This window comes from Thunnus thynnus, chromosome 1 (assembly GCF_963924715.1).
Source record: "Thunnus thynnus chromosome 1, fThuThy2.1, whole genome shotgun sequence".
Lineage (NCBI taxonomy): Eukaryota > Metazoa > Chordata > Actinopteri > Scombriformes > Scombridae > Thunnus > Thunnus thynnus.
Window position 1 is genome coordinate 5,853,775 of NC_089517.1, and position 15,257 is coordinate 5,869,031.

The 15,257-nt window shown below is 38.4% G+C and overlaps 2 protein-coding genes across 2 annotated transcripts; both read left to right on the top strand.

Moving 5' to 3' along the window:
• The first annotated feature begins 729 nt into the window (after positions 1-729).
• ptpmt1 (protein tyrosine phosphatase mitochondrial 1) lies at positions 730-5,888 on the top strand. Its single transcript, XM_067611844.1, has 4 exons — positions 730-1,065; positions 2,660-2,740; positions 3,361-3,552; positions 4,684-5,888. Exons 1-4 carry the CDS (start codon positions 895-897, stop codon positions 4,810-4,812), a joined length of 573 nt encoding a protein of 190 aa, XP_067467945.1. The 5' UTR covers positions 730-894; the 3' UTR covers positions 4,813-5,888.
• Positions 5,889-8,454: 2,566 nt separating this feature from the next.
• On the top strand, positions 8,455-12,633 carry ndufs3 (NADH:ubiquinone oxidoreductase core subunit S3). Its single transcript, XM_067611960.1, has 7 exons — positions 8,455-8,582; positions 9,812-9,877; positions 10,241-10,338; positions 10,732-10,881; positions 11,309-11,434; positions 11,574-11,693; positions 12,328-12,633. The coding sequence occupies exons 1-7, from the start codon at positions 8,528-8,530 to the stop codon at positions 12,496-12,498; spliced, it is 786 nt and encodes a 261-aa protein (XP_067468061.1). The 5' UTR covers positions 8,455-8,527; the 3' UTR covers positions 12,499-12,633.
• The last annotated feature ends 2,624 nt before the right edge of the window (positions 12,634-15,257 follow it).

A 15,257-nucleotide genomic window follows, 5' to 3' on the forward strand; every position in this document is an offset into this window, starting at 1 on the left:
GATATATCATCCAGATGTTATTCAGTGTAATTCTAGCTTTCATTAGTCTTTGTTTCCAGTGTATTTTTGAATATCTGTCTTTTCTTTCACTGGTCTTTCTGAACCGCTAAAACTTGTTAATGTGGTTTTCTGCTCATATATTAATGTTAATATTTGTAGAATATGATCACCTCATCATTTAATAAATACATTTTGTTAGTATTCAACAACAATTTACCACAAAAACACTGTAATCTGTCTAAAATGGCAGTGGTGTTAAAGTAAAGGGAATATTTTGACATATTCTGTGAATTATTAATCAAAGATAGAAAGTGCAGCGGTGGTAAGTAACAGTAATTTTGAGGTACTTGTACTTAAGAGTATTTCCATAGTAGTATAGTCAAATGGAAATATTCAAGTAAAGTACAAGTATTTGAGTAAATGTACTTAATTACTTCCCACCATTAAACTTTATATTGTTTTAAGATGGATTTAAGATTTCATGAAGGTCGCGGAATTTATTGGAAGCATGGGTTCACGCCGGAAGTTTATAGTTAGAGGAACAGGCTGGCGGAGGGCAATTTTTTTTTCTTAGGATGGCGACGGAATGACCCGTCCTCCTCTACCACACTTCCTCTGATTGGCTAGTACTCGTTTCCTCCGTTGGTTAGATTGGTCAGATTTAAGCACGTCGGGGGTTAGAGCCAATCAGAGGTAGAGAAGGGGCGGGACTTCGCGCAACTTGACTTCGCCACCCTAGGAAAAACGATCCCTGCTGGGGGAGGGACACATGCTAACCGGTTAACATGAGCTTCAGGTCGGACTGCCGTGACATCTGTGCTTCTGACACTGAGCACAACGACAACTGTGTGTGGTAATGAGACGCTGAGCGAGTTTGAAAGCTGAGTTTTGTATATGTTTTGGTTCAAGAACTCAGCCATGTCGGGAGCGTTAGCAAGGCTGCTCTTTTACCCGACTTTAGCCTACAATGTTGTCATGGAGAAGGTGTCGTCGAGGCGGTGGTTCGACCGAGTGGACCGGACCGTGATCCTCGGAGCGCTGCCGTTCAGATCCATGACAAAACAGGTCAGACCTCCAAACATCAGCCTCTGTCTCTGTCTCATATCTAAGCCTACAGCTAACACTTGCTAGTTGGTTACAAACTTTAAAACCCGTTAGAGTGGTGGAAAGTAACTAAGTACATTTACTAAAGTAACGTTACTGCACTGTTGTACAATTTTAAGGTACTTGTACTTTACTTGAGTATTTCCATGTGATGCTACTTTATACTTCAACTCCACTACATTTCAGAAGGAAATATTGTACTTTCTACTCTACTACATTTATTTGACAGCTTTTGATACTTTTCAGGTGAAGATTTGACACAATGGATAATATAACAAGCTTTTAAAATACAAAAAGCAAAAAGCAGTGTGTAGTCGGGGTCACATTTCACATGTCTATGAGTTGTTAACAGCTCCACCAAATAGTGATTTTTCCCTCTAAACTTCTCACATGCTTTCATTTCAATAAATCTTCAAATGATCCAATATTTCAGCAAAAATCAAAGATTAGAGAAAAAGCCCAAAAACTGAAAACAGATTTGTGTATCAGAACTTTGTTTTTTCTTCTTTCCTCTCCCATTAATCATCTCACGACCCCTCAGATTTATCTGCTGACCCTTTGGAGGGCCCCGACCCCTAGGTTGGGAACCACTGGACTAAACTAGCTAACTGTATATAAAGTAGTGTAAACTAGCTCCACCTCCAGCAGCTACAACAGTAACATGCTGCTCTAACACTGATGCTTCACTATTAATAATCTAATGATGTCATATATAATAATATATCAGTCAGAGGGACCAAACCACTACTTTTACTGCAATACTTTAACTACATCAAGCTCATAATACTTATGTACTTTTATTGTAGTAGGATTTTTCATGCAGGACTTTTACTTGTAATGGAGTATTTTTACATTGTTGTATTGGTACTTCTACTTCTATCACTGATCAGCTGTTACACTAACATGCACTGAGGGTTGGTGAAGACAATGTTGGCTTTAACTTTAACTTATTGCTGCTCTCTTTGTATTTGCTATCAAGTTAATCCCATTTTGATTAGATTTGCTGTCAGAAACAAAACTATCAGGGAAACAATTATTGTGGAAGAAAAAATGGGTTTAAAGTAATAAATACTTACTAATAAATAAATAAGTAATAGTGATGCAAATCAACATTATCATTTTGAGATAGTGGTTAAGTAAAAGTGATGAGATAAAAAAAAATGGACAGATTAATTGATGATGAAAGATAATAATTAGTTGCAGCCATAATTCTCTGAGTATTTAACATACATATCTCTAAATTAAGGCAATACGATTTAAAGAAATGTAGTTGTTGGTACCGCAGCTGCTCAGGCTGCATGTTATTCTGCTTCTAGTTTATAATATAAGTTGCTTGTTGTAAAATAGTAAAAACTTTAAGTTGGAAAATGTTGTGAATTCTTAATATTTCAGGTTTGGTATTGAAAAATCCAAAATGAAAAGAAAGTCTCTTTATTGTGCTGCAGGTTGTGTTTAAATAGCAACATTTAACAAGTAACCATTTGATTCTCGTTTCTCAAAGGTCATGTGACCTTCTGAACATGGTTGTTTTTTTGTTTTTTTGTGTGTGTTACAGCTGGTAGAAACAGAAAATGTCCGAGGGGTGGTCACCATGAACGAGAAGTATGAGACCAAATATTTCTGCAACTCAGCCGAGGTGAGTAAACGCCACGACTTCTTCTCTAAGTTTAAGATATTAAGTTTGTGTAAACAGAAAATAATAAAGTGACCCAGCAACACTGCAGCAAAAGGTTCAGTTATTTTTTTATATGGCTAACTGGAAGCTAAATTAAAAATGTATTGATGAATGAAAAGACAAGAAATCAACCAGTTTTTAAATTTTCACAGTTTCTACATTTTATGAGCTTAAATCTCCTCAAGAGTTTGTTTTTATTTTCTGTCCCGATGATGTAAATCAGTTAAAATGCTGTTAATTAGTTTAAAACTGAAATGATTAGCTGATTAATCGATTAGTTGATTGACAGGCAGCTGTTTCAGTAGCTGCTTAATTGATTAAGTCATTTTCAAGCAAAAATTCCAAACATTTCCTGCTTCCTGCTTCTTAACTGTGCTGCTTTTCTGTCATATGACAGCGAGGCGAGTTTATTTATATAGAACATTTCAACAACAATAAATGATTAAAACATAAAAGGCATCAAGACAAAATGTAAAAGACACACAATAATAGATCTGCAAACCACCGGCCTCTATGTAAAGTAAACAGAGCTGAAGGTGTGTTCATGGTAAACGGTTAATGGGATGTGCGTTTGGCTGCAGGAGTGGCGGGCCGTCGGCGTGGAGCAGCTGAGGCTGAGCACCATCGACCTCACCGGCGTTCCCAGCCTGGAGAACCTGCACCGAGGCGTCGAGTTTGCCCTGCAGCACAGAGAGCGAGGGACCAGCGTTTACGTCCACTGTAAGGCCGGACGCTCCCGCAGCGCCACGCTGGTCGCTGCGTACCTCATACGGGTCAGTACATAAACGCTGTCATATCATTACTCTGCTGTTTGCACTCAAACCTGCACGTCATTTTAAATGACAGTTATCAGGAAAACAGAAACCTTATCAGTGTAATGCAATGCAACATCCCTGCAACTAATACTGTGTTGCAGGTATTAGTACTATAATACTAACGCTATGTTTTGAGGCTCTATTTCGTGGGAGGGTTTTGTTGTTTTTGGCAAATCAGATATATATATATATATATATATATATATATAATATATATATATATATATATATATATATATATATATATATATATATATATATATATATATATATATATATATCTTCCTTCCTTTGAGATAATGTCCATTTCTCCAACTTTTTCTGCATTTGGGTTTCTTGCAGTCTCACAATGTTTCAGTTTCTCCATCCGATAGATTTCCTCCACTCTGTATCCACTGATCCACTATTAATATTTCATCCAGATATTCATCTTTTCACTTGTATTAAGCAGAGAAATATCCATTGTAATATTCTTTTCATTGCTTTGGGGCATTTCCAGAATACAAGACTATGATCAACATTTACAGATCCACATTCTCTCCGACGTAGAATATCTTTGTTCAAGTATTTATTCTTTATCTTAGTGCTGATAAAGAAAAATTCCCTCCAAGTCAGCAAACTATTGGTTTGCTGATTCTTCACATATTTTGCCAATCCTCGTTTGATAATACAATACTGAGTTCTGTATTTTGTGGGTTTGTTGTGTTAGACGTTTAAGTGATTAGCAAGTTATAAATTAATCAATTAGTGATTAGAAACAACAGTGCTGACAGTTGACTGTAATCTGAGGGTGTTCACGTCCAGATTTAGGTGAACGGTGAAGGATTTGTTGTTGTGTCTTTTCTGCACCTTTAAAAACCGGTGGGAACTTTATAATCTATATAATATATCTATAAAAAGGGCTTAAAGTCAAACACTGATCACCCAGTGTCGATGTAAACACACTTAAATTTACACTGAAAGTCTCGATTCTGACTTCTGCAACACAATAATCTACAAAACCTGCTAAACTTACCGTCTGTTCAGTCAGTCAGTCAGTCGGTGAGCAGCAGGTATGTCGACATTGACGTCGTGTTTCTCTGCTGACAGTTACACAGTTGGACTCCAGAGGAAGCCTGTGAGAAGCTGGCGTCTGTCCGGCCGCACATCCTGGTTCGCTCGGCTCAGCTGGAGATGCTGTGGAAGTATCACCAGCAGGTGTGCGGACAGTCCGGCTAAGAGAGCGCGGAGCGGCGGGTCGGACCTCATCCTGTTCCTGCAGCAGCTGGAAGACTGGACTCAGAGCTTTATTTGAAGTCACGCTGACGTGAAACAAAGCTGTTTTCTTTTCAGAAAAATCCTCCATATCATACTGTACACCCACTGAAGAGTAAATGCTGAACTAATTGTTCTTTTAAAATCAGATTCTCTTGAGTTTTACTGGGAAATGGAAGGTTTTTAGTTGTTAATTCACAACGGATCAGTGAGCAGAAATGTATAATTTTACATTATCATGAAGGTTTGGTCACCCTCATCATTTTTTCCTTTAATTTCCTGAATTTGGCTAAAACAAAAAAAATATCTGGAATTATTGAAGCTCAGAATTATATTAAAAGAAATGTAACTTTTAAAATATCTAAACAATCCCTTCTTTTTTCAGCAAAAATTACTTCCATATTCCAACGTTGCAGTCATGTTTTCTTGTGGTTTAATCATAAAAAAACACTCCAAGCATTTGACTTGCCTTTTGATTGCAGTGTCACAATAAGATGAGGACGTTTTACAGCAAAATTCAGCATCGAAGCGGTTACTGTGCTCAGTGGAAAACTTTCCTATCGTGCCTCACAGCGTAAAAACATATTGACAGTTAATTGTTGATGAATGCAGGCTGATAGTGTTTGCAAATGCTGTGATGTTACTGTCAAATACGTGTATGTATGTATATGTGTGCATACAGTTAGTAATGTGATGTGATTGCATGAAAACACAAGTTACTTTCTGACTAAACACTGTTCTGTCTCACAAGATATTTGATGTAAAACAAGCTTTTCAGCCACAGTGAAGTACTCATATTTCAGAACTGTTGTTAGCTTTAGCCATTGAGGGGAAACTTGATACAGTTCCTCCATATTTCAGATTGCAATGTTGACGTTTGTGCTCTACTGTATTGATCTGACGGCTGTAGCTGCTTTGCAGAGTGATGGAAAGTCACATTCATGAGATAAAATCATAATGTTCATTTATCATTTTTATTCATTTTTGCACCGGGGATAATTTTTATTATTATTAAAGTGATCATTTTGTTCATCTTCAAAGTGTCAACCTTTATTGAAATTAAATACATTTGCATATTTATAGATTCTGTTTTTTTTAATGAGGAAGAAGGAGGAGATGGGTTTTTTTTGAGGGCGGAGGGCACAAAACAGTACAACTTATTCCCATTAAAAACGCAATAACTCAATAATACAATACACAGGTAACAGAATACCATGACATACTTATCACTGAGATACCTCAACCATTGTACCTGGACATTAGTACTGGCCAACACTGGGACCAGTTCAAAGGTTACATTGAATCTGCAGTTGACAGATGTTTCCATGTATTCAATAAAAGGCTGCCAGATCTTTAAGAAAAACATCATATCTGTTTTTCAGGACGTGTCATTTTCTCTAAGGATATACAGTTATGAGAGAGGAGGGAATCTGACCTCCAAGTTAGTGCAATACATGTTCTGAAAACAGCGAGAGCTTTATCAATGAATTATCTGGAACTCTGACTTAAGTTTCACGTTTATTACGTCTCCTAGGAGACGCAGTTCTGGGTCTAATGGGACTGGTCTGTCCGTAACTTTAGTCACATAAGTCACACCAGAATGTTGTGACTTTGGCACATTGCGATGTGCAGTGTAACATCGTGTCCTCAGTAACGCTGCATCTGAAACACATATTTGAGATTGTGGGTTTGTACTGGTGCAATTTCTGAGGGGAGGTGAGGTAAGGCTGATGAAAGTTGTTGTTGACAAGCTTAAATCTGGCATTTACAGTAGTGAACATGCTGTTCTGACATAGATCAGACCTTAGTCTCATCTGTAGTCATGCTCAGGTCAGATTCCCACCTCTCTCTTGACCGATGTATGTTTTGTTTTGGGCGGTAATCCATCATTATTGAATATACCCTGCTAATAAAATGCCCTAAGCCTTTGTGACTGTGAAGTACCTCCACCTTTGTCAGGTCAGGTAGAATCAGCTGCTCACCCAAACTTTTTAGGCTCTCAGTTGCAAATAATAAAAAAAAGTGTTTGGTGAATAATTCATATTTCTCTTTTAGCTGTTCATAGGACATGAAGATGCCATCAATATAACTGCTCCAGGTATCTTATCCCACTATCATACCAAAGCTTAAACACTTTATTATCAGAGATCATTGGTATGAGTTTGTTTTTCCATTCCTCACTCCAAGAATGTTATGGACTTCATACCATGATCTAACAAAGTGGACAGTAAGTGGGATTTTGGTTTTGTTAATAATACTTTCTGGATTCTACATATAAATAAAGTCACTTCCCACCTCTTCATTAAGGCATTGTAATCCAATTTGTGTCCAGGAGGAGGCAGAGTCACGTTCAAGCAAAGATGACAGAAATCTCATTTGTGCTGCCCAAAAGTAAATTTTGAAATTAGGGAGTTGGAGGCCACCCATCTTTGTAGTCCCATGATAATCTCTCTTCACTTACAATTTCTTAAAGAGATTTAAAAAATGCTGTTGGAAAGGGGGATCGGGAGCTATGGAAATAAGTGTATTATCCTTGGCAAAAGACTCTACCAAATAAGGTCAGGGGTAGATCTGTCCTCCTGTTTAGATCACTCTCTATTTTGTGAATTAGCATGGGGTAGTTTAAATACCTTTTTCACATTGTTATCCACATGGATACCCAGATATGTAAACCCTTCTGGAGCCCACTTGAAGGAGTCTGGCTGGCACAGGTCTCTGCGATCAGTTTTAGACAGAGGGAGTGTTATGGAATTTTCCATCTTTAGAGGTTACAAATCGGGTTACATTGGGTCAAGCTTGGCTTTGAGGTCACACTGTAATTCTTAATCAGAGATTAAGATATCTTCTCCTTGAGACTTCAGCTGTCTGTGTACTGTTTTTGGTTCTCCACTTGGCCAAGTGCTTTCAATAAACATTTTTAGCATTAAGACATCAAAAGTCTCGTGTGCGCCTTTCTCCACCGCTGACCATCACTCAAAATATCCACAACAGGGAGTATTTCAATCTTTTCACAGTTCATCTTATAGATATTATGCTATAATTGTCCAGAAGAGCTTGTAATTTAGTAAGAGATCAGGCTGGGTCCCTAAGAAATAAAATTTCATCAACAGCAAATAAACTAATTTTGTAATTTTTTTTTTTTGGAAAAAACATACCAGCAATTATTATTATGATTCAAAGTAGAGTGTTTTATATAGCTACTCTTAAAACATGTCAGGTGTTCATATAAACAGTGAAAGAGGTTTTCCTCGCTGTAATTATTCCTCCTGTTCATACTGGATATTAAAAGATCCCCTTCAAATGGAGGCCAAATCCACAGTATGTGGAAGTATAGTAACAAAAAGAGGGACTTTGGCACTAAAATGACTGGCAGGTTGAAAGATATCTACTTGATTTGACTCATTTGGACGACTGAAGCGTCATATTAGCTTCAAATAAACTTTTAAATACATTTTTGCACAGATGGAGGACTGTGGATTTTGTCCCCCATCACTTACATTGTAAGTGCATTATGAAGAAGAAGAAGAAGAAGAAGAAGAAGAAGAGGAAAAAGAAAGAGAAAGAAAGAAGAAAAGAAGAAGAAGAAGTTGTTGTTTCTCCTCCGGTCCTGCAGGAGTCGATAGACCGCCAACAGTCGCCTTTCTACCCGAAGAAAACCGGTTAACATAACAGAGCAAACATGGCGGCGTCGTTGATGCGGTTTGTCCGCGGAGGTCTTGGAAAGAGCTTCAACAGTAAGTTAATTCGAAACACTTTTTTTGCTTGTACAGGCTGGTTGCTGCGATGGTCCGTTATATAAAGTGGGTCTTTGCATGCTGCTGAAAACGACACGGTCCGATTTTAACGGTCAAACGTCTCCGGTTTGACCTTCTAGCTAAGCTAATGCTAGTGTTAGCCAGCACGGAGCTGAACAGCAGAGAGGAGAGTGAGTCTGTATTGTTTTTGTGACAGCTGTGTTTATTTCTTCATACATTCATAGTTTATTTTGTTAACATAAATCATGTAGAAGTGTTCAGAGTGGATGTAGGATTAGCCGTTTCTTCATGTTGTCGGTGAGCATCTATTTAGTGAACATTTTGTCAGCTCCTCTGCAGATCTGTATATTCAGCAATCAACAGTGGTGTTAAGTAACTAAGTACATTTTAGTTACTCAAGTACTGTGCCTAAGTACCACTACATTTCAGAGGCAATTATTGTACTTTCTACTCCACTACATTTATTTGACAGCTTTAGTTACTTTTCAGATGAAGATTTGACACAATGGATAATATAACAAGCTTTTAAAATACAACACATTGTTAAAGATGAAACCAGTGGTTTCCAACCTTTTTGGCTTTTGACGTCTTACAAAAAGCAGTGTGTAGTCGGGGTCACATTTCACATGTCTATGAGTTGTTAACAGCTCCACCAAATAGTGATTTTTCCCTCTAAACTTCTCACATGCTTTCATTTCAATAAATGTTCAAATGATCCAATATTTCAGCAAAAATCAAAGATTAGAGAAAAAGTCCAAAAACTGAAAACAGATTTGTGTATCAGAACTTTGTTTTTTCTTCTTTCCTCTCCCATTAATCATCTCAGGACCCCTCAGAGTTATCTGCTGACCCTTTGGAGGGGCCCGACCCCTAGGTTGGGAACCACTGGACTAAACTAGCTAACTGTATATAAAATACTGATGCTTCAGTATTAATAATCTAATGATGTCATATATAATTATATATCAGATAGAGGGACTAAACCATTGCTTTTACTGCAATACTTTAACTACATCAAGCTCATAATACTTATGTACTTTTATTGTAGTAGGATTTTTCATGCAGGACTTTTACATGTAATGGAGTATTTCTACATTGCTGTAAGGGTACTTTTACTTAAAGTGTCTGAGTAACTTTACTTCTTCTACCACTGGTAATCTGTAAAGTGTTTATACAGATTTTTTGACCCTCTCTTCTGTTTTTTCCAGTTGCAAGGACCTCATGTCTCCTCCAGCAGCAGAGCAGACTGCAGAGCTCCACCACAGAAACCAGCCGTGAGTACAGACAGACTGCCGACAGGAGATGCTTGTTGATTGATAAGCAGTCAAATATGATAGCTGTTTTGTCTCCTATTTGACTGCTGATCAGTGGACACAAATAGCAGTTAGTTCCATGTATTATCATTACATTTGAGTCACAGAGTTATAAATCTGTTTTTAAGATGATCTTTAAAATCTCAATAGGTCACTTAACATTAACATTTCAGTGAACAGTCTGAATGTTCCTAACCTGTTTTGCAATTTTAATAATGAATTGTTAGTGTTAAAAAAAAGTCAGGTCAGACTTGACAGGACAGGTCTTGATCACTGTGTGGTTGAATACTTTTAAACCTCTTGCCTCTCTTGTCCTTCCTGCAGCCACCGTCAGGCCCAAGGATGCTGTCACTCACAACCAGCTGTCAGCGTTTGGGGAATACGTGGCTGAGATGATGCCCAAATATATCCAGCAGGTCCAGGTCAGTTCATGTGCCTGTAACCAGTTCTGAGCTCATCCTCGCCTCGATGGAAATGACCAAGAGACTTCAAATGTTCAGTTTGTGTCAGAGCATTTATAATAATATCAATAATGAAAATAATCATTAATTTCAGCCCTACTTAAATTCATTCATAGATACAAATACATTAAAGGGGGAAAAAGTAAATAAGTAGATGAGAAATCCTGCAGGTGCACATAGTTGTGATGCATGAAGCAGCATGTAGGCAGACCTGCAGAGAGTCCTGCGTCAATCCACCAGGAACTGTCTGCTTTCTCCTGTTTTGCTGATTTACATAACTTGGTCTTAAATTCATCTCCTGAGACCAGTTGGAGTGATTACATTTCATTTGTGTGTGTGTGTATGTGTGTGTAGGTGACCTGTTACAATGAGCTGGAGGTGATGATCCATCCTGACGGGGTGGTCCCTGTGCTGACATTCCTGAGGGACCACACCAACGCCCAGTTCAGGAACATGATCGACCTGACTGCCGTCGACATCCCAACACGGCAGAACCGCTTTGAGGTACAAACTTTTTTTTTGTTGTTGTTGTTGCCAGAAATTGCTTCTATGAGAGTGAATGAGTGTAATCGTAATAGTGTTGTTACAGTCATAGTCACAGTAACTCAGGAACTAAACCAGTGTTTTCACCAGAGGAACCAGGGACAAAAATGAGTTCTTAGAAGATAGTTCCAGGTGTAGTGAAGTCCATGCTCGTCACTTACTGTTCACACATAGACACTGTGGCTGCTTCCACTTGTGTGCCACTTCATTAATAAAACAGAAGGAAAAAGATAGTATTCCAGTATCGATATTAGGACTCACACTCTCCCCTAACACCAAATGCTTTATGGTTAGAATGAACATTTTTGTGCATAGACTGTCATTAATAATTCATAGTATATGATTTTACAGTGATGATGTGTGTGTGTGTGTGTGTTCTGGTTTACAGATCGTGTACAACCTGCTGTCGCTGCGCTACAACACTCGTATGCGCGTCAAGACGTACACAGACGAGTTAACACCGGTGGACTCCGCCGTTCCCGTCCACATGGCTGCCAACTGGTACGAGAGGGAGGTGAGTCACAACCTGCAGGCTACTATATTAAATTCACAACAACGCTCAATCAGTGATGTCACATAACTTTCAAGCTGTCGTAGTGTTTTCACTGGCAGGCAGACTGAGAGTAAAGTGTGTTTTTTTTTTTTTTTTACAGATATGGGACATGTTCGGCGTGTTCTTTGCCAACCACCCAGACCTGAGGCGCATCCTGACAGACTACGGCTTCGAGGGTCACCCCTTCAGGAAGGACTTCCCTCTGTCAGGATACGTGGAGGTGAGTTCTGCCAGCAGCACGTCCACTCGGTACGAGAGTTGGCTTAATTCAGCTCCGTGTGATTCATTTGTTTGTTTTTTTAATTCTAAGATATGAACGTAGTAATAGTATTGGCAGGAAGTCTGTGAGACAGACAGGATGGAAGCTGTGCCCAGACGCTTTGGATCTCAAACTCTGCTGGATCCTGTGATTTTTGTTTTTTGGTTGTTTTTTTTTTTAGAGTTCATTATCATAAATCCAGGGCTCCCACAGACCTTGACAGCCTGTGACTTGAGAAAGAATAATATATGTCCTGCAGACTTTGAAATAAAATAGATTTCTTTGAAAAAAAAATGAATTATTTATTTCAACACGGTCAAATTCATCCCCTCTGCCTTACTCCTGTCTATCTGAGGAAGAACACTTCACATTCTGAGGATTAGAATAATTTCATCAGGCTGTCTAGACAAGAAAGGTTTTTCTTTTATGTGAAGCTTTGATTGCTGTTATTTTCTAACATACCTGCCATTCTTTTGTCCCAACCGTGAAAAACATTTAAATAATTTCCCCCTACAGACATAAAAATACTATACTACAATAAATGGACTTTAAAATGCTTGCAGACTGAAGTGTGTGTGTGTGTTTTCCTCTGCAGGTGCGTTACGACGATGAGGTGAAGCGTGTGGTGGCCGAGCCCGTGGAGCTGTCGCAGGAGTTCAGGAAGTTTGACCTCAACACACCCTGGGAGGTTTTCCCAGCTTACCGAGAGCCCAAAGAGGCCGCACCCAAACTGGAGGCCGGTGACAAGGCTCCTGAGAAGAAGTGATCTTCCTCTGTTTAGTCTACACACACATCATCATCATGTTCTGTCTGTTTGTGTTCCGGGAGTACCAACCCCTTCGAGAAACCCAACTGAAATATTTATGTAAATAACAATACTATTAAAACAAGCTTAAAATGATTTTTTGTGGAGGTTTTCTTTGGAGCAACTCTTAATACTGCAGGATGGAACGGTTCTAATTTGGGTGCACTATATGTCCAAAAGTATGTGGACACCAAAGCATTACACCCCAATGTCAGAGTCAGTGTTCAGTTCATCCTGAAGGTGATGGATGGAGTTGAGGTCGGAGCCAAGTTCTTTCAAACCAAACCGGGAAAACCGACTCTTTATGGAGCTGGCTTTATGCAGACTGTTGCCACACAGTTATAAAACTAAAATATCATTGTATGCTGTGATATAACACTCATTTTCACTGTTTCCCCGATCCTGTGAGCTGGACACCAGTCAGAGTTTGAACAAATATGCTCGACTAAATAAAGGCTTTTAATATAACTTCTTCCTCGCTCTGCCCGCGTGCCCGAAGAACTTTTTTTTTTCTGACAAGATTTGTTTGGAACTAAAGTCTTCCAAACCATGAAAACCCAGACAAGCGGTGTCCAAGTAATTGCTGTCTAAATATACCTTTTGAAACATTTTATGCTTCCCTAATTTCAGTGTTGGAATCAAACAACTTTCACTCCGATAATGAAAGGATGCGTTCAAGTCTGTCTGAAAACAACAATCAGGTGTCCGCATCAAGTCAAGTCAATTTTATTTATATAACGCCAAATCACAACAGAAGTTATCTCTCTGCACTTTTCACTTAGAGCTGGTCTAGACTGCACTCTCTAATTTACAGAGACCCAACATCCCCCCCAGGAGCAGCGCTTGGCAACAGCAGCAAAGGAAAAACTCCCCTTTAACAGGAAGGAACCTCGAGCAGAGCCGGGCTCCGGGTGGGCGGCCATCTGCCTCGACCATATGAAGCTTAGAAGTCTGAGTTAGTCATATCAAGTGGATATCTGCCACATTTACAGTCTTTTTTAGCATCAAATTCCCTCTTTGTGTTTCCTCGGACAGTGTTTCCCCGAGGAACTTTGGCACTAAAAAGACTGTAACGTTGAAAGATATCTACTTGATTTGAAGCTTCATATTAGCTTCAGATAAACTTTTTAATACATTTTTGCACAGAAGGACGACTGCGATTTTTCTCCCCCATCACTTACGTTATAAGCACATTATGAAGGGATCTTATAATGGTCAGTATGAACAGGAATACAACAAGAAAAACGTTTCAATGTTCATTCGGGCTCCTAACGGCTGTTTTAAGACTTTAATGAAGTGAAGTAAAAAACACATTTCCCTCTGACATGCAATTAAGTAGAAGTATGAAGTAGCATAAAATGGAAATACTAAATACTATATCAGCATAAAGCAGCTAGCATAAGTAGCTAATCTCTCTATACGATTTCAGACTCATTTATCGTGTCACTAATTGTATTTAAAGTTGAGGTTACGCTACTGTTAGCATTAGCTTGCTAACTAACGGCTCACCTTTCTCGTTCCGGACCGGAACGGCTCCGGCCGTGGACTGGATCGGTGGCAGCTTCATGTTGAGGGTTTTAAATTATGAATGTGTATTTTAAGACTCATAAACTCAGCTAATCTGCTTCATCAGGAACTAATAATGGGTGTTTTACATTTGATTGGCAGTTGCCTGGCAACATAAGCAAACAGCCCCATAACTAACCAATACTCAAATATTGCTAAATCCTGATTGGACAGAAAGTTGTGACATCACATCACATTATATGTATCTCTTATTTTTATTTTTATTTTCCTTTTAATATTTCTTTTGTAAAGCACTTTGAGCTTTATTCTATGTCATGAAAGTGCTCTATAAATAAAGTTGTTTATTATTATTATTATTATTATTATACACTTCACACCAGTGAGAAAAATACAGTCAAAAGTGACTAATTTCTCATGTGAAATAACAAAAACTGTTCAACTTTGGCAAAAAAAGACCCCATTATCACAATAAGAAGCTGATCAAGAAAATATGTTTGCAGGGTCTTTAAATTCATTAAATATATATATATATCTTGCAAATCTGTATGTTGGCAAGTGAGTTGAAGTAGTAAGTAATAATTATGATATGTTGGTACTCTATTAAGTCTACGTTGCTGCCGTATAAATCATACTGGAGTCGCCCAGAAGATGGCGCTGCAGGTCAAAAATTCAAATCAACACTGAGGACGTGCAGCTGCATAGTTCATGGACACAATAACAGTCCAGACAGGATGTACATTTCTTCTTTCTTTTTTAATTTTGTCAAACATTTGTCATTGAAGCATTCATTTTACATGTAAGAAATATTCAAAACATTTCGACATGAGCCAGACTACTGAAACAAGACATGGGTCAAAATGTTTTTTTGATATTATTTTACTTATTATTCCAGGATCGTTTTTAATCTGGTTTGTGCTTCTGGAGCTCAAAATCATAGAAAAGTACAATCTGCTTCTGTTTGATCGAGACAAATCAATAACCGGAAAGTACTTCTAATGACATTTTGATCCATGTCCGCTCGACATCTACAACACAATCTTTCATCAGAGTTATCAGAAACAAAGAAGCACAGACCAGACACATCCAACAATTTGTCAAATACTGTACAAGATAATTCACGTATCGATAAAAATACACAGTAACAGGCGTCGACGGGGGCCTGTGAAGCTGTTCAGCAATCATCTTTTAATTCA

Coding starts and splice junctions, on each gene's coding strand:
- ptpmt1 (XM_067611844.1), top strand. CDS start 895: ATGTTTTGGTTCAAGAACTCAGCCATGTCGGGAGCGTTAGCAAGGCTG. Junction 1,066..2,659: donor TCAGATCCATGACAAAACAG/GTCAGACCTCCA, acceptor TGTGTGTTACAG/CTGGTAGAAACAGAAAATGT. Junction 2,741..3,360: donor ATTTCTGCAACTCAGCCGAG/GTGAGTAAACGC, acceptor GTTTGGCTGCAG/GAGTGGCGGGCCGTCGGCGT.
- ndufs3 (XM_067611960.1), top strand. CDS start 8,528: ATGGCGGCGTCGTTGATGCGGTTTGTCCGCGGAGGTCTTGGAAAGAGC. Junction 9,878..10,240: donor CTCCACCACAGAAACCAGCC/GTGAGTACAGAC, acceptor TCCTTCCTGCAG/CCACCGTCAGGCCCAAGGAT. Junction 11,435..11,573: donor CCAACTGGTACGAGAGGGAG/GTGAGTCACAAC, acceptor TTTTTTTTACAG/ATATGGGACATGTTCGGCGT.